The 22,276-nt window shown below is 44.4% G+C and overlaps 7 protein-coding genes across 7 annotated transcripts; 2 read left to right on the top strand and 5 right to left on the bottom strand.

The window, feature by feature from the left end:
* Nucleotides 1–2,070: 2,070 nt before the first annotated feature.
* FOMMEDRAFT_162113 (uncharacterized protein) lies at nt 2,071–3,209 on the top strand (the record flags this gene model as incomplete). Its single annotated transcript, XM_007271499.1, has 5 exons — nt 2,071–2,215; nt 2,724–2,811; nt 2,875–2,999; nt 3,060–3,130; nt 3,192–3,209. 5 exons carry the CDS (start codon nt 2,071–2,073, stop codon nt 3,207–3,209), a joined length of 447 nt encoding a protein of 148 aa, XP_007271561.1.
* Nucleotides 3,210–3,359: 150 nt separating this feature from the next.
* FOMMEDRAFT_23854 (uncharacterized protein) lies at nt 3,360–4,453 on the bottom strand. Its single transcript, XM_007271360.1, has 8 exons — nt 4,340–4,453; nt 4,209–4,243; nt 4,051–4,147; nt 3,959–3,997; nt 3,829–3,887; nt 3,698–3,766; nt 3,595–3,620; nt 3,360–3,543 (listed from the first exon to the last, which is right to left on the bottom strand). Exons 1-8 carry the CDS (start codon nt 4,421–4,423, stop codon nt 3,488–3,490), a joined length of 465 nt encoding a protein of 154 aa, XP_007271422.1. The 5' UTR covers nt 4,424–4,453; the 3' UTR covers nt 3,360–3,487.
* A 198-nt stretch (nt 4,454–4,651) lies between these two features.
* On the bottom strand, nt 4,652–8,327 carry FOMMEDRAFT_171216 (uncharacterized protein). The gene is made up of 6 exons (XM_007271498.1): nt 8,164–8,327; nt 7,785–8,108; nt 5,499–7,696; nt 5,181–5,422; nt 4,876–5,079; nt 4,652–4,809 (listed from the first exon to the last, which is right to left on the bottom strand). The coding sequence occupies exons 1-5, from the start codon at nt 8,267–8,269 to the stop codon at nt 4,998–5,000; spliced, it is 2,952 nt and encodes a 983-aa protein (XP_007271560.1). The 5' UTR covers nt 8,270–8,327; the 3' UTR covers nt 4,652–4,809; nt 4,876–4,997.
* An 810-nt stretch (nt 8,328–9,137) lies between these two features.
* Nucleotides 9,138–12,304, bottom strand: FOMMEDRAFT_114502 (Pkinase-domain-containing protein; the record flags this gene model as incomplete). The annotated part of the gene is made up of 7 exons (XM_007271497.1): nt 9,138–9,739; nt 9,804–10,062; nt 10,113–10,263; nt 10,315–11,282; nt 11,335–11,831; nt 11,884–11,988; nt 12,041–12,304. The coding sequence occupies 7 exons, from the start codon at nt 12,302–12,304 to the stop codon at nt 9,467–9,469; spliced, it is 2,517 nt and encodes an 838-aa protein (XP_007271559.1). The 3' UTR covers nt 9,138–9,466.
* Nucleotides 12,305–13,478: 1,174 nt separating this feature from the next.
* Nucleotides 13,479–14,497, top strand: FOMMEDRAFT_143353 (uncharacterized protein). Its single transcript, XM_007271496.1, has one exon. The coding sequence runs from the start codon at nt 13,551–13,553 to the stop codon at nt 13,872–13,874; it is 324 nt and encodes a 107-aa protein (XP_007271558.1). The 5' UTR covers nt 13,479–13,550; the 3' UTR covers nt 13,875–14,497.
* Nucleotides 14,498–15,796: 1,299 nt separating this feature from the next.
* Nucleotides 15,797–16,101, bottom strand: FOMMEDRAFT_64412 (uncharacterized protein; the record flags this gene model as incomplete). The annotated part of the gene is made up of 2 exons (XM_007271384.1): nt 15,797–15,988; nt 16,054–16,101. Coding segments are annotated over 2 exons (240 nt in total), but the record flags the coding sequence as incomplete, so codon positions are not given.
* Nucleotides 16,102–18,933: 2,832 nt separating this feature from the next.
* FOMMEDRAFT_137196 (uncharacterized protein) lies at nt 18,934–20,650 on the bottom strand (the record flags this gene model as incomplete). Its single annotated transcript, XM_007271495.1, has 8 exons — nt 18,934–19,068; nt 19,129–19,250; nt 19,405–19,513; nt 19,568–19,759; nt 19,825–20,015; nt 20,202–20,288; nt 20,362–20,467; nt 20,612–20,650. 8 exons carry the CDS (start codon nt 20,648–20,650, stop codon nt 18,934–18,936), a joined length of 981 nt encoding a protein of 326 aa, XP_007271557.1.
* Nucleotides 20,651–22,276: the final 1,626 nt, after the last annotated feature.

The following is a 22,276-nucleotide window of genomic DNA, read 5'->3' as shown; positions in this document are numbered from 1 at the left end:
ATGTAATGCTTATAAAATCATTTTATTAGATTACTTTTGCTATTATTAAATACATTTGTTGCGACTTTTTCGTAATGTACTAGTTATACAAGTAAGTTTGACTTTACTATTACCTGTATCACCCATTTAGAATATGTATTACTATGTACTTACTATATGAGTAGTATGTTAGTCTGTAAGACTGTCCAACACAAGTAATGTTAGAGAGAATACTATAAAGCTAGTAGAACTAGCAGATACTGTTAACATAAGTGAGTACAATTTTGCTAGTAGCTCAGCTATTTAATTTATCTGACATGTAGATTATTGTATACATATTCTATACCTAGTATGTTGCTCCTTACAAGTGACTGACAATTGAATAAGGACAGGTCAAGGTGTACTAGAGTACTCTATAGAAACTGAGACAATGGAAAGAAAAAAGAAGTAATGTATGTTTTTAGTCAGAGCATTAATAGTGTAAAGCTGAATAGTTAAAGCCAGGCAACCTGGAATATTCATGAATTTACCTGTTAATACATTCTACAAAGTATGTACTGTAATGTGTTTACATAAGTGTATGTTTTATACTTACTAGACTACTTGCTCTCACAGATTACAAATTACTTGAATCCATCTGACTTGCTGAATCTCTCTCATACTTTGAAAGATCTACAGTGTTCTGATTTTCAAGCAAAATGCAAAAATATAGTGTGTAGCTTACAAAGCTTTGAAAATGCCTGATTGTCCTCTGGATCTTTCTAAAATACAGTATACAGACCTAGTCTTTAGCTACACCCCTTAATCTCAAACTACCACTATTAATAGTAAAATGAGGGAGGATCCTACCTAGAGTGTCCTGTCAAGTGTTAGTCAACACTTTCACCACTCATCCTCTACAGTACTGAGCCACCTTTTGACTCTGTTACTACCCTTTATAGTAAGCTCTACTTATTGGCTTTCTGACAACAGACACTCAGTGTTGTTGTCATTACTCATTCCTCTTTTCATACAGTACTATAAATGTTGTAAGTGCTGTGTGTAACTTTCCTCTCTTACTTACAGCCTACTTCTGAGCAAGATTGTCTTATAGTCTTTTTTCTCAACTTTTTCAACACTATTGTTTTTGTTGTATTTTTTTTATGACTAGTAAGTCTGTACTCCATCCACTTTGGCTACTACCTATAGTATACACTCTAGACACTGTAGAACCCATAGTGCCCCCTCTTCCCACACCAGCCCTAAAGCTGCTGAACTGGGCACAGCCACAGGTGCTATCCCTAAGCTCCCTTTGTAGGTACAACATTTTAAGTAACATGTAACATGTGTCCCTGCTTGTATCTACCACAGCTATTATGTTCTTGTGTATGTTGTTAGGACACAAACATTTATCAGTATATATAGTGTGGACCAGGTGTCAAGCCAAGCTTAACATTGCACCCTTTTGGTGAAGAGGTTCTATGTATGGTCCACTATATATGGTAATCCCTCACATATGTAGCATTGTGTAATAAAAGATGAACTCACCTAGTCTTCAGCAATCACTGCCATGTAAGCAGTAGGGCTTGGTCCTGTACTGTATTATATGGATACGGCATTTTTGTATACAGTGCTGTACCGTATCTGTATAAAAAATTTGACTCAAAAATACAGCACGTATTTTACAGGCCGTAACTGTATATAGTCTGTATAATACAGACTGTATACGCCTGTATACAATATACAGCTACTAAATGAAAGAAAATCTTGCTCTAAACATAATACTGAAGCTCTAATAAGTAGTATTCAATGTTCAGACACTTATACTAGCATTTACTAATATATTCAGCACTATTATTGTAAAAGTATGTGCAATCTGATATATATTCTGATATATAGGTACATCACATGACTCGACTTTATGACAAATATCACAGACTAAATTACATAACAAAATGTCAATAAGTCAAATTTTATACATTTCATGTAGATTAAGGCATAATATAAGTAGAATTCAATATTTCTATACTAAAGAGGTAATATCACAATGATGTAGCCCCTTACATTTCATGCTACACCTTGGTAAATGTAGCAACTACGCTGTATCTGTATATGGCGTATACGTTCCGTATACGGCCGTACCGTATCCGTATAGGTTTTCGGGTTCAGAAATACGGCACCGTATTATACGAGCCGTATCCGTATAAGGGTCGTATTATACGGCCCGTATCCGTATACGGTACGGTACCGAGCCCTAGTAAGCAGGCTTTCAACATGGACAATATCTTTAACTGACAGAATCCTTGACTAGTGTTGTGGTGCACCTTAAATTAAAAACGTGTACTACAAACACAGAATGAGACTCTGTACACACTGCTGGGAGACAAAGCTATTGAATTGCTCATTATTTTGTGCCTTATTTGGCACAATTTTTGTCAGGTTCCTTTGTACTTGGTGGGTGGGATGGGAATTCATTATCCCTGGGATCCATGCATTAGTGTTAGAAGATGAAGGTGAGCATGTCTTACACTAGTAGATCTGGTTTATCACACACACATTTATTTTTGGTAGGCTATCTCTCTCTTGACAAAGTACAGAACGTACGGAGCAAGTTGCAGACCCTCACTACCAGACGTGCAAAGCATGTAGACTTTATATTTGCAAAGACACGAAAAATTATAGATATAAGAAACGTGTGTCGATAATTCTTATTTCTGGTATGTGTCTATTGATCATCTGACACGTTGAAATAAAGCACGCATCAGAGCTTCGAAAGTGGGTAACAAAACAAAATTCGATAAAGCAGGAAAAGATTATCGAGAGACGAGATATTGCTAACCAGAGAGAGTCTATGTGCGTTTGCAAATTCTGTCTTTCGTGACCTTCTTGCAAACTCTTGTTGACCGTTGACAATAGGTTGTTAGAGAAATTGAGAGAAAAAGGATACGGGGATACGGATTTTCGGTTCTGTTACGATTCTCTAGACCTTCAAGCAAAATGGCGTCGGCTTATGAGATATCCAAGACCTTTCACAGACAGTCGTACGTGGTGTGAATTGCCTACATGCTGTGAGTTACTTACCGAAACGCATCTATTATTAGTATGGGACAAAATTGAGCCCCAGCTGGATGCACTTATTGCGGAACGTCGGGCCCTACGCGCGGCATATAAGGTAGGTTGCCCTTGTGTTCAGTTTTTCAAACTCTCAAGTGGTTGACCTAACCAAACACAAGGGGTGGCCGTGCACCTAGAAGAACCATTTTTACATTGTGCATGTCAGCATTTCTTCAAATTTGTCTTTTAACTTTCCGTAGGCGAATAGCTGTATTAAGAACTGTTGAGTCCCTTTTCACATGATGTCTTTACACTAGGGCCAGAATTTCGTGCCGCATATTGACTCTCGCTCAGAAAGAATGTCATTAAGCACCTGAACAGGGTGATCTTATTCCGTATGCCAGATTCGGCTACTTTCCTTGTCGTGTCCTCGAAACACTATCTCTACATCCGCACGAACACTAAGATTGATAATTCAAAGAGCCTTTCTCAATAAGTTTCCGGCCTTCACAAACAGGTACATTGGGAAGCCTGTAGAGGCTTCCGTTAGAAAATGAACAAGCAGAAGCACAAAGGACTCACCGATGCTTGTGAAGAATAAGGCGGTCCTAGAAAATAATACACATCAATTGGATTATTGTTCACTACACGTGCCGAGGTTCAAGAACAGGGATCAGATACTGACCTAAGCCAGCTTACGCCTACAGTCTTCTGATTTATGTACACATAGTTGTACAGCATCCGCGTAGCAATGCTAGGAAATGGAATTTCTTATATGTTTCTTTTGTAATGGAGAATTAATAAAGTATAACGTACAAGCCAGCTGATGCTATGTTCAGCGTCTTATTAGTAATTCCTGCCATGTTACCGGCGAGCTTTTAAAATAAAGAGCCATGGTTAGGGCATACCTATTTTCTGGTTACTTGAGAATGTGAAGGCGACTTACCACCGCTCCGATCCACAATGGCAATATCTCGTTTCCATTCTGGGTAACCAGTTTAGGAGAATCGGAAATCAAATAATCCTCATTAAGCTTACCAGATGTGCACCCTCGAGCCTCTGTACACGCTCCGCAACGTCGCGTGGGACCTTCTCGTCCTCCGTGATGCGTTTCGTGTTGGCTCTAGGCTGCAGGCTACGAAATACATAAGGCCTAAGTGTCAAATAAAACAAATAGCAAATGCAAAATCACTTACTTGTTGTACCCGATCGTTTTGTCAATCAAGGCAAACTGAATCACGCGAAGCGAGGAGGGAAAGGTTAAGTCAGTACACTTCTCTGCTTCTCTTCTCCAGGGCTCGGACTACGGAAACAGAACAAGACGTACTTTAACATTCATCGGATAGAACGCAGTATACCAGACCAAAGGAATGGAGTAAATCGACAACGGGGTGTCTAGTGTTACTGGCATAATGGCTAGTCAGGTCGACGTGTGAGTTCAGGTGAGGATTGAAGCGAGTGGGAGTTAGTCTTCAAGTGAGAGTGAAAAGGCTACAAATAGAAATGACGTCGTGTCACCGTCCCACTGTCCAGCTGTTAAGCGTGGGATGGAAGAAGTTTCTGCTTCTCGGCCTATTATTGTTCCCGGTGTTATTCGTTTTTAGAACAGATATCCTCAGCATCCTTTACGAATTCATTACGTGTCCAAATTTCTGATTCTAATATGCCAAAAGTGTTTCAGATCGCAGTGTAGTGCATACCTCCAAAGGTCGAGCTTAACATTCGACTTCGAAATAGAATGATAGTCATCTTCATCTAGAGTCTGTAAAACCTATTTCATACTGAACTCCTGAAGAGCTAGAGAGTAAAAGACAATATATGAATTCTGAGGAATGTTAGGTATGGGTGATTTATCATACTCACCTCTTACTTGATTGTGCGTACAAGACCGAGACGCAATTGCTTATTATAGCCAAATATACCATTTATGGACATGCGTGAAGCGGAAAATCCAGCACGTTGGTATATCGATAATCATATTATGATTACGAGTAACATAAGGGACCTCGACACATCGGACACGTCTCTCCTCTCCTCATCCACAACCTCAAACAATTATCGTGGAACCTAACAGCAATAGAAATTTAAAAAAAAGTTAGAAACACATCAATAGCAACGACAGAAAATTAGCAATCATATAAATGATAAATATGACAAGAAGGACTCACGCATGTCGACAAGGCAACAAACAAGCGAATACGCTCTCCTTAAACTGAACCAAACATATCCCACACTTATCCACAACAACACCCAATAACGCAAGTTTGAGTTTCGTTCGGCCATCCTTTGTCACGCGTCGTCGTAAGACTTCGACTTTACCCATTGGAATATCATCAAAATCCGTATGAGGATGTGTAAGCTGTCCTGTTGCTGTTGCTGGACCCATTATTTCTTCGAGAAGTAGGAGATCCTATGGACAGATAAAAGTAGAAATGGACATGTCAGGCGAGGGATACGTCAATGTTAGAGTGGAAGAGTATACGTACGTCATAGGACCGACCGCTGAAAGTGAAATCCGGGTCGTCCAGTCGCGCGAGGAGCAAGTCTAAGTCGGTCAAACCAGTAAACATGGGTTGAAGAGGCTGCATAGGTGGGATTATGCTAGGCGGATCTTCGGCTCGGCTTGAACTTGTGCTGTCTCCGCCTGTAACTTCGGTACTTGCAAGATTAGTATCAACAGGAAGCTGTTCAACGTCTATGGACGGAGGATTCTCTGTCAACAGAACTGAGGCATGTAGACTTTCTCTGCCAACGACATCGTCTATCGTTTCCACTGTCCTTGTACTAGTGTGAGGATCTCCTTGGGACTCAGTCACAGAAGATGATGGTGAATGCCCTGCACCATCGACACTAATATTTATTTGAGACTGATTTTCGCTCCTCATATCGCCAAGAGGAAGAGCTTCGGTCTGAGATTCGGATGTAAGGTTCGTTTGAGTGTCGGAAAGTAAACTGGAAACGCTCGTCGGAGCGTTACATCCGAGAGGCACTGTCTCATTGACAGTGGCAACCAGAGTCGTTAAGCCAAGTAGTCTCTCGTTTTGATCGTGCGTATCTCGCCCGCAAACTAGATCCGTTGCTTCCAATATATTTGAAGCGACAACCGTGCTTTCGGGGCGGGAAGTCGATGAGGACGACGGAATCTCCGTTTCCACTTTCGTGTCTGATGTCCGTCGTCCGAGTGTAAAAACATCAGGCTTAACACCATCTATTTCCTTTCTTCGATGCGTAGGGACTGGAGGCGGCCTCCGACGGTGGGGTAGACATGGAGCATTGACATCTTGTTGCTGCTCAGCAACGATCGTGCCATCAGATTCTGTACCAATAGACCCCCGCTGTTGCCGCGTTTGGATTGCAACCCCACCTTGCGCACCCGAGATATCCAAAGGACCTGGCACAGGCGGTGGAGGTCGTCTAATAACCATTCTCACTGGTGGAGGCGGTGGTACAGGCCTATTCGTCAAAGACTCGAACGCAGATACTCGTTCGCGGACCGAAGTTCCGGGACGGAGTACAGGAGGTGGGGCACGGCGAGCTGGTAAAGGATCTGGAGCGGAGATAGATGGCGAAGGACCGGGAGGGATTGGTAGAGGACGAGAGCTGTGAGGAGGTTGAGGATTAAGAGAGTCTGAAGGTGAAACTGAAGATGATAATGAAGATGGTGTTATAGATACATGATTTGAGACATCCGATTGAAATGGCGATGATGGTGCAGGAGTTGTCAATGCATGAGTATTGCTGGGATCGTCGGTGCTATTTGATACAATGGGCTGTGAAGACAGATGCTGATGTGGAGGTGGTAAATCAGGAGGCTCCCGTTCTACACAAATCGAAGAAGCTCGTGGAGATACAGAAACAGAGTCCGTGATAGGGTTCGAATTTTGCTGCTGAGGCCAAAGTGGAGAGTTCAACACGTCTCGAATTCTTGAAAGCGTACTTCCTTGGGGCTGATCGCTGGGATAGCTGTCCGAAAGTTCATTGCCAACGATCGGCTCGTCAGGAACAACTTCTCTTTCCTTCCCTTTTCGTGACGGTATGCGTTGGGAGGAACTTTCCTCTGCGACAATGCCAGGAGATTGACCCTCATTTCCTACGCTATCGGAACTTGTTGATGGCACAGCGGCAGGAGAATCACGACGTTCCTGCGAACTGCGACTTGGAACAACTATTTCTTGACTCGTTTCATCCGTCGAAGGACTAGTTGAGTCCATTTCCTTCAACAAGGTGCATTCTCCGGTGATATTGAGCATCTGCGGAACGGCTGTCTGATCTGCATGACCGTTGATCTGCTCAAAAATTCGCATCAGGGGTGCCGTCGGAAGACTCTCCGCCAGTCTTCGTCGTTCCAGTTCCCTCTTCACCCTTTCCTCTAGACTATACCCAGCTTCTCGGTCATCCTCCCATATGGACTGACGGCCTCGTTCAGCTGCTTCTTCAAGTGAAGAATGAGAGGAGCTCGGGCTTGGGGGTTCGATTTCCCGGGAGGGAGGTGACGTCTCTTGGTTGGCCTGGATTGGATGGGGAGGTTGCTCCCGGGGTACATCTCGAACTGACGACGGAGTAGCAGTACGCTCTGCTGAAGGAGGTCGTTCCACCTCCGAACCCGGAGTAGAGTTCCTTGTAGATGGAGTTGCAAGCATTGCTTCTTCAAACGAAGGTGGTGGGAAGTCCGGGATGCGCAAATCTATTATTTAAAGTAAAAGACATAAGCAACCAAAAATTCAACGAACGAGACCTCATTTTAGAGACAGAGTCGAATTTAGCCAACCCACCATCTTGATAACTCCTCGACCTCGCATGAACACCATTAACACCACTACCCGGTCTGCTGCTACTCCCATCCGTTCGGGAGGAAGGACTTCGAAACGAATTCGAAGAAGCCGGTCTCGGTCTCTGCCTCGGAGTCTGTGGTCTCGGAGTCTGGGGCCTTGACCGGGACGCAGAAGTCGACGGCCCAGCAGCAACAATAGCACTCAAATCATTCAAAGAAGGACTCGAGTTCTCCACTCTCGCAACCCCCGGCCGCTGCAGTTTCTTCTTCACCTTCCCCTTCCGTATCCTCCCCGTATTCTCAGGAGGTATCAACGTCACTTGTCCTAACAATACTACTCTCAACATTTCTATGATAATATGTAACATACGATCACATACCATGATGTCTTACAACATGCGTCAAATACGGAGCGACCTGAACCGCCTCAGCAACACGCGACATCGACGTCGACGTCGGTGTAGTCGCACCCGCACTCGCAGTCATCGCTCTAAGACTGGGTGAACCAGACCTTGAAGTAGAACTAGTATAACGAGGTGAGTGAGATGAACTGCTTGCCATTCCGACAACATCGCCATAAACTTGTCATAAGATGAGAGCAAGTTAAAGAGCAAGAGCAACAACGTTACGGCACTGAACACTGAGCGGAGTTGTAACAATGTAAGGACGTCATGGTTCATTTAACTTAAACGGTGAATATATTTGGTAGGAAGATCGACGACTCATTACATTATGTAATAGGCGGTTCCCAAAAGTCTTCGGCCCCCCTGTATATGGAAAGTGATCAGCACAATTGTCTGACCCAACTAATTGCACAATTTTTACTTAGTTTTACTTGATAATATACACTTTAAAATTAACAATACTTTGACATTATCCATATCATCCAAAGACTTTTGCAACAAAATAAAGGGAAAAAACAAAGGGGGGAAACTATGTATTTCTGACGCGTCTCTGTTTGCTTCAAAAGAGACATGTCGATCCTTACTGTACACCTTACACCAGAGACAACAACCTAGCATTTATACACACTCTCTTACAACATGTAAGCAGATTTTTTACTACTTTGCAGTAGATAATGATTCATATTTATTTTTACAGTATATAGTTGGCCAGGATATCTTTATATTTCAACTTAAAAAAACTAGATTACTGAAAAGCGTCGATCACTTTCCAAAAACAGGGGGGCCGAAGACTTTTGGGAACCACCTGTATAATCGAGATTGAGGAAAAACACAAGGCACAGCCAAGCATTGAATCTATTATCATTTTGCAAGTCAGGGATACAGACAAAAGTTCCTCCATCGCCTCTACCAAGGCAATAAATATGATCACAAAAAAAGACAATTGGGCTATAGCTAGAGAAAAGAAAAACAGAAAATTTGAAGGAAGAAAACAGTACTTATGTATGGACACACTACCGAGACACAAAACTAGGGACTATTGCTAAGTATCGTCTCTGATGCATGTCAAGGTTCATGAGCATGATGAAAGCGGAATGGTAGGGGAAAATGCGAACGAGCAGCCTAACGCTGAACGTACAGGACAGATCGATGCACGTGTATGATACATATGTATGGACTTTGCGAGGGAGACGAAAAAGAACAACGAAGAAGTGTATGAGAGAGGGAGAGACATGAAAGGTAGCTTCTAATAAGGAAAAGACGTATCAGCCCTACCGGCTCATTCGTCCCCACTAGAACCCGGCGAAGGAGGTTCAGCACATCCAACCCCACCACTAGCGTTCTTTATCGAATTCAAAACCTCTTTGCAGTACTTGAGTTTGTCCATCAGTCGCGACACCAACTTCGCCTCGGCCGGATCAGACACGGGTCGCAACGCCATCGCCATAAGCTCACTCAGACTCCATCGCGAAAGCTCGTAGTCTTTGTTGATGTGCGTTACGAGTAACCCTCGACTTGATAAGATCACTTTCGTGTGGTCGAAGAAGTTGAACTTTCGGAGTGAAGGGTTGATTAGCACTGTGCCATCTTGAACCAAAGGAAATAGACGACTTTACCTGCAAAACACCGTTGCTGAGCTTGAAAACAATGACATGCTTCATACGAAGGTATTTCTGTACAAAGTCCATGCCCTTCGCTCGTTCCACGTCTTCAAATGTGAACGGATATTCGCCGTACAATCGATCCATAATATAGCGTTCGAAGTGCTTCAAGAGATATACCTTGCTCTTCAGGCCCTCTTCGTACTGGTTGACCGTGAAGTTCTTCCGCGTGTACGCCGCGCCATTTTGCTTAGACGTTATATAATCAAGGTGACTGACAACCGCATAAGTAGACGCAGCAATGCAATATAACGTATCACTTACTCTTTGTCTGGTGACATAACGATGGATGAACTGTCGTTGAAGTGAACGCCAACAGACCCGTCGGTCAATGCGTAGCCCATCCCGTATTTATTACAGTAGTCCACCCAAGACACAATGAAGACCTTTGCATCGGGTAAATCCACGTCCGCTCCTGCAGATGATAGTATTAGCGACTGAAAGCGTTAATTTCATATCTACTTACGCGGATCCCTGAACAGCTTCCCCTTAGCCTTAGCATCGAATGCCACGCTCAATGTATGAGCAACAGCATCAAAGCCATGCATCTTCACAGGAGCCTGGACTGAGCTTCGCAAATCCTTTACAGGCTCGCGTTTCGCTCCACCGGAAGCAACTCTCCTTGACTGTGGAGGAATGTTCTCCATATCTTCTAATTCAGCCGCATGACGCATTGCATTCGTTGCAGGTTCTGAAGTCATCTGCGCTACGATTCGGGCCTTTTGTGCCTCTAATTCCTTTCGCCGAACGAACGCTTCTTCTTTCGTCTCTGGCTCGTTCTCCTCCTCGATGTCTTGGAGGTCTGCCGTGTGTGCACGGCTCGGCACGTAACCTGTTGCGCTCGAGGCTAACGACGAAGCTCGACTCTCAGTGAGTGGTCGGCCTGGAGAGCGGCCCTCTCTTTGCGCGGCTTGCAGTTTACGAATCAACGGCTGTTCACGTTCACGCCCATTGGCATTTCCTCCGGCTCCCATAACAAGCGGTTGACGTGCCGCGCCAAGTAGGGCTGAGATGGGGCTGCTTGGTTGAACTGCACGCTGGAACTCGCGTTCTTGCTGGGCCAACGCAGCTGCACTTGAATTGAGTGAGCTTGCATTTGCCGTTCCACTCAAAGACATCTTGCTCATATTAGCCGAAACACTTGGCACATTGATAGGATGTTGATCTTCATCGAGAAGTGCATGTCTACGAAGACGGTCGAGGTTCAGCTTTGAAGTCGCCCGGCTGATATGTCGGAAGTCGGGAGCTTTGTCGTGCGCAGTGCGAGGAATGTATCCGGGAACTGTCCCATTGGTAAAGAATTCATCGTCCACGATGTCATGTAAAGTCGGGCGTTGTTTGGGATCGTGCGTTAAGATCGCCTGGATAAGTTTCTGCACCTCCAATGATACGGGACGCTCCTGGGGAAAGTCGTATTCGTTATCGCGGATACGTCTACAATAAAGGATTAGTGATCTTCATAATTCGGAAAAAAGCTACCATTTACTTATATATGGTCTTGACTTCTTTAGTCTGGAAAGGAGGCTTTCCGATTACGAGCGTGTAGAGAATAACACCGATGGACCATGTGTCAACTTCGAAGCTATGACCATTTGCCGTGTCGAATAGGACCTCTGGTGCGATATAATTGGGTGTACCGCAGATTGTCTTCTTTCGTTCCCCGGGATTCTCAATTAGTGCGGCAAGTCCAAAGTCACCAACCTTGACGTTCATCTCGGCATCAAGGAATAAGTTGCCGAGTTTGAGGTCGCGATGGATGACCTGGTGCGTGTGCATGTAATGGCACGCTCCAATAAGTTGAACCATGAAAAACCGAGATTCTGGTTCCGTAAAACGGCGACGTCTGCGAAGCATGTCCATGAGGGAGCCTGCCTCGCACAGCTCGAGGGTCATGTAGACATTCTCGTTGTCTTCGAAACAATCTCCGAACTGAACGATGTTGGGATGCTTGAGCGAGCGGTGTATCTTGATTTCTGCATACAACTGGTGCAAGGTCATTTTAGAGAATGTACGGGTGAGTGAAAATGATAGTTACTTTTGTCTTAGCCTTCTTCGTTTTGAGAGAATCTTTGGTGACCACCTTAATTGCTTGACGTTGACCCTTCCGATCTTGTACTTCATAGACTCGGGCAAAGCCACCCTAAGAAAATTGTGAGACCGATGGATGTGACTCAGAATAGCAAGTTACACACTTCTCCTAAGAAACCAACCCGGGAATATGACACGGCATGAGCAGTGTCACGGATGACTTGAGGCGGGGAGGGAGGGGCAGTTTTGGTGTTCTGCCGGGGTAGAGGAGGTGAGGCAGGCTGCTTGTGAGCCTTCTGAGGTAATACCGCAGCCGCCACCTCTGCAGCAACGGGTAATTGGTTGCCAGTGTTCGCAAACGGTGTACGACGAGTGGCCAGTCCAGGCTGGAAGTCGCGAGCGTGTTGAACTTGAACGTGAGCAGACATTCTATTGAGAGACTTGTTCTTGACTTGATATGCTGGAATTGCGAAGCGAAGCGAACAGGCCTAACGCCGTCGCTGTCAGGGCAGAGATTCGGGGACGTTGAGGGGGAAGAGCAAGGAACGAAGGAGGCGGGCAGTCAGTCGCTTGGCGGAGTTCAACTTGCCTCGCGTTCGACACGTGACCGCGCTCATTATGTTCTAGCATATAAATATCCACAAAGCCGACGGCCAAAGTGCGGCCCGAGAGGCCGCATGTATTCACTACCGGGTCAACGGAATGCAGATTAGGGACTGGCGCGGATAGCTCTAACCGCGGATCCGCACCGCGGTTAAGATTCTCGCGGATATGCTAACCGCGGTTAAGATTCCCACGGCTACCGCAGATTTCGCGGTAGCCGCATTATTGTAGTAGAAAAAAATAAACCAACTACTTTCATTCATTCTGTTAATTCAACTACACAAAAAGTCAAAAAAAATGTCTCAAATCAATTCACCAACATCTCCTCACTCTCATTTCATCCAAAATTACAATATGTCTCGAGTGCCAGTTGGCATCATTTCATCACCCACACTGGCATCATTCATAGATGCTGCAGCTGCTTCTATCACGGGAGAAGCTCTGCCTGTACAGCTTTCTGCACCAAAAACCCAGAGAAGAGTGAAGACTTCTATATATGATCAGACGGATGATCAAGTTTGGGTTTTAAGTGATGAAGAGATTATTGGTGCATTATATACTTTATTTACCCAAGTATCACTGCTAATTATACTGTGTTGAAGCTGCCAGTAGAGACAAATGGAAGTCACCAGCATATGACCATTACAATGTCTCTGTGCACCAGTTTGATCAGGCAGGCTTAAAGAAACTCTCCTTCATCAAATGGCTGTTGGATCTTAGAATGATACCCCACTTTTTTCTAATATTAATGATGCTTTTTCAATTCTTGAAGCTAAAACATCTCAAACTACTGGTTCTTAAGTATATTTTCAATTACTTGCATTAATTTTTCAATTATTTATATTTTTTCTTTGTATATTTTAATGTTGTTATACCCATACTAATTAGTGGAGTTAATAGTACATATTGATTGACATGTAACTACAAAAAGTGTGATAAGAAAATTAAAAGAGCAAAACTTACACCAGGTATCGAGCGAAGGTTTGCTTAACCGCGGCTACTGCGGTAGCCGTGGGAATTTTAGCCGCGGATAAGCTTATCCGCGGTTGTTGTTGCGGTCAACGGTGACGGATGCCGCGCCAGTCCCTAATGCAGATAGAGATCATGAGATTGAAGGACGGGATCATAAGACAGCACAGAATCGAAGATAACAATTCAGTAGGAAGAAGTACAATGTTAAGTTACAAACTGCTCACAAAGAGCAAAGAGTTCCAAAAAATTGTCCAAATACAGCAGATCCAGAGTAGTCTGAATCGAGTTACATTAGTACAACGAAAGATGACTGACGTGTCGCAAATTGCACTAAAGGGCGGGTCATCTCTCCAGTCAGTCTTATTGCCTCTCAGCAAATCCGCCGGTACATATCCTATCCATGCTCTCTCGCTCTCGACTTAGTCTAAGTTGGGTCCACCCCATACGCCAAAACGACGCATGAAGCAGTGATACTCCGTATGCATACTTTGTGGGGTACACACATAAGAGTTATAACCGTGCCCACCATTGATTTGATGGACACGAGACCAGCGAGCGCTTTTTCAAGACACTCGTGGTTTGCATGCAAGGGTGCGAGAGACGAATAGTGCATGGATACGAAAACGCAGTGAAAATTCACATTGTCTTCTAAGTTCTCTAAAGCAGCACGTGCGATAGAAGGCCTTCCCTCACGGGATAAAGGCCAGTGGACGCCGTGCGGAAGTGAGAGACAGACCAACGGAAAGAACAACCCACCCAATCCCTGCTACGCATCTCAAAGCAATCAACCGTCTTCCTCGCCCATAAAGTGGGGTCTTTGGTCAATCCGGGGTAATAGACTCAGTGAGAGCCTAAGCCGCGCGGCTCTGCAGAATTGCTTGGTTTACTGGTACGCAACGCGGTACGATGGTGTTCGGACCCATCTAGAGTCGATCAACCGGGATTAGAATACTCAGACCTTGGCCCGCTCGCAAGGAGAGGCGAGCAACACATAATGCACCGTAACCCTGTGTATGACGAGCATTGCGACCTTGGATCTGCTGCGTGCGCAGGAGTGAAAGAAAGCGAAGCGGCTCTGAAAGGTTTTATATACTTATTATGTACAGTGCTTTCTAATTCTCACTCACGGAATTGATTGCAACAATTACGTAATAATACAAGTAGATTTTGCTAAAACATCTTTTCAGTACGGTACAAAAGTAACACAGTACGAAATCCCAGTACTAATGCAAAGGTACCATTTGAAAGAGCCTAACAGTAGCTTATTGCAGTCGTACCGTGAATAGCCAAGTCTAATAAGTATTGAAGTGAGCAATTCAACAAGCTGAGAATGATTCCCCTAGAAGTACGAAAAAGAACTTGAGTTTGGTTATGTCAGTCACTGAGGGTTTGAAGAACTTATCACAAGGACAGCCTACCTCACATTCTTTAAATCTCGCTCGGCGTTGCAGTATGAGCTCATCCAGCTTCGGCTCTATAATTTTCTAAGCTAATAAGAAACACGCCTCGATAAGTAAATTCACGTCATGTTTGTAATTACATCACGTACCACCGTGACGGTCTGTGAGAGGTCTCGGACACCTCACAAGTCGATCCCATTTCTCTGAAATCTCTCGAGAATCGTAACTCTCGCGAAGATCCACGCCCCAATAACCTTTTCCTCTCAACTTCGCCAGCAGTCTATCGTGAATTCGTGATCAAACAACAAGAGTTTGTCAGAAGATCGTAAGGGGCAAGCGTTTGTATTCCCACACATATTCTCTCTCTCTACCAATTTTCCCTTTCTTGTCCCACTTGTTCTGCTCTATTGCTTCTTGGTTCTGTCGCCATTTTTGAAGATCCGATGCATGCTTTATCAACGTGTCAGATATCTAGTAAACTTCTACCCGAGCCAAGTATTATCCACGCACTTTCCATTTTCCGTGCCTTTTTGTTTCAACTCAGCTATGAATTTTGTACGCTCTGAGCTCCTCGTAGTGAGGGCCTGCAGCTTGTTGCTTACACTCCGCAAGTCATCGAGTCGGTAGTAGCCTACCGAAGATTAATGTGCATGTTAAAATCCAGGTCTAGTATCGAAGGGCTTGCTCACGTCCATATGCTGGTAGCAATGAATAGATTCCAGGGATATCATATTCCCCCCTCAGCTTATAATAAGGAATGAACCTGGTAAAAATTGTGTCAAATAATGCATCAAATAAAGAATAATTAACTAGCTTCGCGTCCCGGCAGCGCCTGCAGACTCTCATCCTGTGCTCATAAAACGTGTTTCTAGCTCGAGGTGCGTCGCATAGCTGGTCGAGTACTCAGTCAGTCGAAGGATTTATTCGGGTTGACAGCATGCTCACAGAGCAGTGCTTGCAAAAGGCCAGATTCGCGTATTGTATCTCGAAGAGGTCAGGAGGGTAGTTGGGTAATTTGACGGCTTCACGAGCGGTACGCCATATATGTTCAGTCTGCTTTGAAGTCAGAACGCTGCGCAGACTCTTCGAAGTGCGTGTAAGGTTCAGTAAATCATGCGGAGTCAAGTACTTCGCGATCTAGGGGAGCGTAGAATTCCGTGAGCATAAAGCAAGCATTGATGTAGGCACATTGCAATAAGTACTCTGTAGAATATATCGACAGGCATATTCATGAATGCCTCAGGTTTCCGGACTTTGTTCTTTTGACGCTGCACTGTCAATGTCTTAGTTGAAGACCTGCGATTCTTCTTCTTGTTTTTCATCTCCTCGGTTTCTGTAGATCGTCTCGTCGAGCATTGACCCGTCCCTGGTCGATTGTCAGCCAGTCTCGCAGAGCGACGTACTACATATGCAATTTATTAGTATATATATGTTATGGCCTCTAACGAAGTTACACTCACTTGTGTTGCCAGCATCCGCTACTTTTACTGTTTTCGTAGTATGTTTACCAGCATCAGTCACGTTGGGCGCATAAGTATCGTCTGTCCTTCGTTTTTCCTATACTTGCTGTTATCTTCAATGCGTATTTCAACGCATAGAGCACCAACCATGATGGTAGCAGTACTTATGCGACATCTGAGACATTCACTTTCCAAGCTGCATATATGCAAATCAGTGCATAAAGTTGATTTCTCACACCGATCGATGCCTAATCGGGAAACCAATAGACCAACCAAGACTTAATTACAATATTATTATCAAGTGGGAATTGCTCACAAAGAGCTAAAGGTTCCAAAAATTTCCTAGACACAGCAGACCCTGAGTAGTCTGAATCGAGTTACATCAGAACAACGAGGATAGCTGATGCGTCACAAATTGCACCAAAGGGCGAGTCGTCTCCAGTTAGCCTTCATGTCTCAGCAAGTCTGCCGGTACATGCCCTATCCGCGACTCTCGTCCCTACTCAGAGCCCGGTCCATATATCCTACCCTTCAGGTGTTGACTCCCTTGAAGGGCAATTTGGTTATAAGGATACGGACCCTAAACCATGAAGTTTGAATAACAGGTGAAGCCTCAGGACTTAGGAGTCAGGAGTCAGGAGGCTCTGTTAATCAAGTATGTTCATGGCACGGACGAGTGGCACATAGATACGAAAACGCAGTGAAAATTCACTTTGTCTTCTAAGTTCTCTAAAGCAGCAAGTGCGATAGAAGGCCTTCCCTTACGGGATAAAGGCCGGTGGACGCCGAGCAGAGGTGAGAGACAGACCAACGGAAAAGAACAACCCGCCCAATCCCTGCTACGCATCCCAAAGCAATCAACCGTCTTCCTCGCCCATAAAGAGGGGTCTTTGGTCAACCCGGTGAGAGCCTGAGCCGCGGGGCTCTGCGGAATTGCTTGATTTGCTGATACGCAGCGCAGTACGATGGTGTTCGGACCCATCTGGAGTCGATCAACTGGGATTAGAATACTCAGACCTTGGCCCACTCGCAAGGATAGGTGAACGGCACATAATGAACCGGTAGCCTGTGTGTGGCGAGTATTGCGACCTTGGATCTGCTGCGTGCTGAAGAGAAAAGTAGATTACTATTGTCAGACTAGGGTAGGGGAGGAAACCCCTTAGTAAGCCACTCGAGGATATCCTCGCGGATATCCTCCAAGGTTATCCACTTAACCTCAGGGTCCTCTCTAGGATGTCCATGTGGGTAACTTGGCTAGTATATAATATATAGTTTATGTAATTTAAAGAAAGGAAATAAGAAATGAAGACAGTTACTGTACGAAAAAGCACATATAGCTATGGCTGTGGTAATTCTAAGCCATAGTGAACTTGAAGAAAGTTACAAAACCTTACTAGCTGTCTATCAACTCTTCCTGCATCTCTTCCGTATTCCAACCAATACTATGAATTTCGAACGTATGGACGACTCGGACTCTACAGACGAAGATCCGGAGGTCAATGTTAACAATGATCGCTTTTGGATGATGGAGTAGTTCTTTTTTTATAATGTTCAATGCCCTGCTTCAACAGTATGAATGTACAATCTGTGTTTTCAACAAGCACATATATCTAATAAACTATTTATTTATTTATTTGTGGCCTGCTCTGTCTTTAAATTAATCAATTAGTTTCAATGTCTACAGTGCGCGTTGAAAATTTCTATATTTGGTGCTTATGTACTATGATTACATACTCGGAGGGTAACTATTATCCACCGAGGTTATCCTCGCTTTTTCCTACTTTCTACAGCTTCCTGAGGATAACCTCCGGAGGTGAACCCTTCTGGAGGTTTCCTCCCCTACCCTATGTCAGACTACTTATATACCCGTACGTAGGTTGAAATTCCCACGAAAATGATTGAGATCAATCACATAATGACATTTATGCATAGTAGGTACACTTCCTAGGTAGGTGACGCCCTCGGCCGCCAATTCAGAAAATGAGCACTTGTGTGATCGAGTTTTGAGTTTGAGGTCCGTATAGGAGCAATTACGCTCTTTGCATACAAAATAAAATTATAAAAAGTAAACGATGTGCTTTAAAACATGAATGATATTTTTTACAGGAGTTACACTTGTTCTAGTGCTTACTAGCATATTTTCTGTATACAAGAGTAGCTCATGAAGGAGGACCTTACAGTGGCTTATTACAGCTAAACGCGCGGTGAATTTTGAATAGAAAGGCCTAATAAGTGTCGGTGTGAATAAGCTGAGAACAACACTTCTGGAAGTATTGATTAAACTTGAGATCGGTTGTGTCAGTCACTCAGGACTTGGAGAAGTTATCATAAGGGCCGCCTACCTTACATTCCCTGCGTCTCACTCGGCGCTCTGCAATAAGTGCATCCAGCTTCGGCTCTATTTTATCCCAGACTAGTTCGAAATACGCATCGATAAGTAAACTCATGGCATGTACACAATTGCACCACGTACTGTGGTCTGTGAGAGGTTTCGGATAATTCATAATCCGACGCCATCTCGTTAAAAGGTCTCGAGAATCATAGCAGATCCATAGATCCACATTCCTATATCCCTTTGCTCTCAACTTTGCCTCCAATCTATTGTCAATGGTGAAAAGTTAGTCAGAAGATTGCAAGGAACCAAAATCTGTGTTCGCACATAGATTCTCTCTGTTTACCGATTTCCCAATTCTCCCTGTGCTTTATCTGCTTTATTGATGCTTGTTCTCGTAGCCATTCTTGAAGTTTCGATACATGCTTTATCAACGTGTCAGATAACCAGTAGATTTCTCCCTGAACTAAAGATAACCCACGCACTTTCCTTATTTCCGCGATCTTTTGTTTCCTCTCAGCTATAAATTTTGCACGCTCTGAAGATCTCGCAGTGAGGGCATGTAGCTTGTCGTGTACGCTTCGTAATTCGTCGAACCGGTAGTAACCTACCGAGGATAAACGCGCACGTTAAAATCCTTGTCTAGTATTGAAGGGCATTCTCACCTCCATCTCCTGATAACAATGAACGGATTCCAGGGATATCATATTCCTTCCTCAGCTTAAAACTAGGAACAAACCTGGTAAAGTGCTGTGTCAAACAATGCACTGCTAATAAAGAGCAATTAACTAGCTTCGCGTCCCGGCAGCGCCCGCAGAGTCTCATCCTGTGCTCGTAAAATACGTTTCTAGCTCGAGGTGCGTTGCATAGCTGGTCGAGTACTCAGTCAGTCGAAGGATTTGTTCGGGTTGACAGCGTGCTCACGCAGCAGTGCTTGCCGAAGACAAGCTCCGCATACTGTATCTCGGACAGGTCCGGAGGGCAGTTGGGTAACTCGAAGGTTTCACGAGCAGTACGCCATATATTGTCGGTCTGCTTTGAAGTTAGAACACTGCGCAGACCCTTGGAAGTACGCGAAAGGCACAGTAAGTCACGCGGAGTCAAATACTTCGCAATCTAGGAGAGCATACAGTTCCGTGATCATGTAGCATGCACTGATAATGGCACATTAAAATGCGTACTTTGTAGAATATATCGACAGGCGTATTCATGAATGTCTCAGGCTGTCCACCTTCTCCCTTTTGGCTCTGCGCCGTTAATATCTTGGCCGAAGACTTGCGGTGCTTAATTTTAATTTCCTTTTCCTCGGTCTCCCTCATCGAGCCATGGCCTGTCTCTAATCGACTGTCGGCCAACCTCGCAAAGCGGCGTACTGTGCATTTAGTCGATACTAATTATATGATGATATATATGTCAAATGAGTAACACAGCTATTAATTAAATCGTGCTCACCTGCGTTAATAGCGGCCGCTATTTTCGTTTCCTTTGCAGTATGTTCGCCGATGACTGATAAACATGTCAAACAAGTTAGCAGCGCCGCTGGCGAAATCGCGGTTACCTATGTAAACAGCATCTGCTATTTCCGCTTCCTTTCCAGTACGTTCCTCCAGGCCAGTCGCAGTGGCCAGTCTCGCAGAACGACGTACTATACACATAGAAATTACATGGGAATACACCTGTCATATAAGTGACATGACTTCTGGCGGTGTCTCACTAACCTGTGGTACCAGCACCTACTATTTTTGCCTTCTTTGTAGCATATTTGGCAACGTCAGTTGCATTGGATGCATGAGCATCATCAATTCTTCGCTTCGCCTGCGCTTGCTATTAGTTTCGATATGGACTGCAAGGCATAGAGTACCGACCATGGTAGTAGAAGTTGTGAGACATCTGATACATTCGAGTCGAGGTGTGAATTGGAGCATATAATTATTCTCACGCTGTTCAATGCCAAATCGGGAGACCGACCACATGAGCATTGAGCTTTGCCAGATCTAAATGCGTCATTTTCCGAACGCTTTTCGACTCTTGTGCTTCAAGGACTTGTATATAAAATGCGATTGTGTTCTCCCTGTAGAAGGCTTATTAGCGAAGATATATGGATGCGAGTAAATTGTTGCGTACTTTCGACTCTGCTTCTGTAAATTTTGGACAGATCATTCGCTTACGGCATCGTTGTATGCAACGGGACTTGAAGAGGTAAAGATTCCAGCTCACTACCGAAGTTGACAGTTGCTCGTAGAATCACCATAGGTCACAAGATTGAAGTTCAATACAGTACACTCGGGGATGAGACAGCAGAGTCGAAAACAATGCGGTTCAGTCAATTTGATAGGGAAGAATTCCATTATTACGTGCCAAATAGCTCACGAAGAGCAAAAAAAGTCCAAAAATCCTCTAATACGGCAGACCTGGAGTATAGTCTGAATCGTTGCGTCAGAACAAGAAAAGGTTACTGACGTGTCGCGAATTGCACTAAAGAGCGGGTAGTCTCTCCAGTTACTCTCGTCGCCTCTCTGCAAATCTGCCGGTACATATCCTTTCCCAAGCTTGATCGTCTGGTCACGTAGTCTCAGTAGGTTGCTACGGCATGTCATCGTCCTGGTGATGTTTTAAGCAGAACGTCCCTGCTCGTGTGCTTTAGAACACAGTCACAGGTGACGATCCAGACTTTACAGTTGGGATAATTGGATGGACGAGTAGTGCAGGGATACGAAGACGCAGTGAAAATACACTTTGTCTTCTAAGTCTTTCTTTTAAGCAGTGTAGTGCAAAATACGACGCTCCCTTACGGGATAAATGCCAGTGGACGCTGTACAGGAGCGAAAGACAGGAGCAAGAGACAGACCCATAGAAAAGAACGAGAAGTTGAATCCAATTCCTGCTACGCATCGCAGAGCAATTGAGTGCTACCTCACGCATGAACTATGGGGTACATGGTTGGTTGAAGCGATATTTCTGTGTAAGCCTGACATGGGGCTCGGTTGGCGACTAACTGGGACTGCTTCATTTGCTAGGACGCAGAGCGGTATGATGGTGCCCATGCTTAGCTGGAGTCAATCAACCGGGATTGGCATCCTCAGACCCAGGCATGCTCGCAAGGAGAGGTGAACGATGTACAAAGCACCGTCGCCCTGTATATAACGAGCATCGCAACCTTGGACCTGCTGTGTGGTGGAAGAAAAGAAGAATACTAGAATTTTCTGTCTCTCATACGTAGCTAGCAGCAAGCGATTCCCACGCAAACTATCAGTATCACAACCAACTACATCATATTTTAGTCCATCCCCTTTGGTTCAGCTATTATAGTAATACACGCTGTATTCTGTGTTTTCTACTGGTTTAGATAATTCCTACATGGAGACCAAATGTCGATGAAGTATTGAGAATTGCCTGAGGACAGTAATCATACATATCAATGATGGTAACACACGAGGCAAAATCAAATTTTGAAAGTACTCAGAATTTTATTTAGAATGTGAGAAAGCTGCTCTGATTGGCTGCTTTTACATTCTGACTAAAATTCTGGTCAATACATAATGTGAAATTGCCTGGTGTGTAAGCCAGGTCGTTTAATCTTCTATGTCATGTACTCAGACAATTCCTAGGGTGATGCAACGCCAGATAGGCTGT

Source organism: Fomitiporia mediterranea, assembly GCF_000271605.1.
Source record: "Fomitiporia mediterranea MF3/22 unplaced genomic scaffold FOMMEscaffold_17, whole genome shotgun sequence".
Taxonomy (NCBI): domain Eukaryota; kingdom Fungi; phylum Basidiomycota; class Agaricomycetes; order Hymenochaetales; family Hymenochaetaceae; genus Fomitiporia; species Fomitiporia mediterranea.
The sequence above is the reverse complement of the archived record's forward strand: the minus strand, read 5'-3'. Positions and strand labels throughout refer to the sequence as shown.

Bases quoted from the DNA above. Each gene is read 5' to 3' on its own strand.
- FOMMEDRAFT_171216 (XM_007271498.1), bottom strand. From the start codon at position 8,269: ATGACTGCGAGTGCGGGTGCGACTACACCGACGTCGACGTCGATGTCG. The intron at 5,423-5,498 runs GTACGTATACTC...ATCTGTCCATAG, and splicing joins TCAGCGGTCGGTCCTATGAC to GATCTCCTACTTCTCGAAGA. The intron at 5,080-5,180 runs GTGAGTCCTTCT...TATTGCTGTTAG, and splicing joins TTGTTGCCTTGTCGACATGC to GTTCCACGATAATTGTTTGA.
- FOMMEDRAFT_23854 (XM_007271360.1), bottom strand. From the start codon at position 4,423: ATGCCAGTAACACTAGACACCCCGTTGTCGATTTACTCCATTCCTTTG. The intron at 4,148-4,208 runs GTAAGTGATTTT...TGTATTTCGTAG, and splicing joins AAAACGATCGGGTACAACAA to CCTGCAGCCTAGAGCCAACA. The intron at 3,767-3,828 runs GTACGTTATACT...TCCATTTCCTAG, and splicing joins AACATAGCATCAGCTGGCTT to CATTGCTACGCGGATGCTGT.
- FOMMEDRAFT_143353 (XM_007271496.1), top strand. From the start codon at position 13,551: ATGCCGCGCCAGTCCCTAATGCAGATAGAGATCATGAGATTGAAGGAC.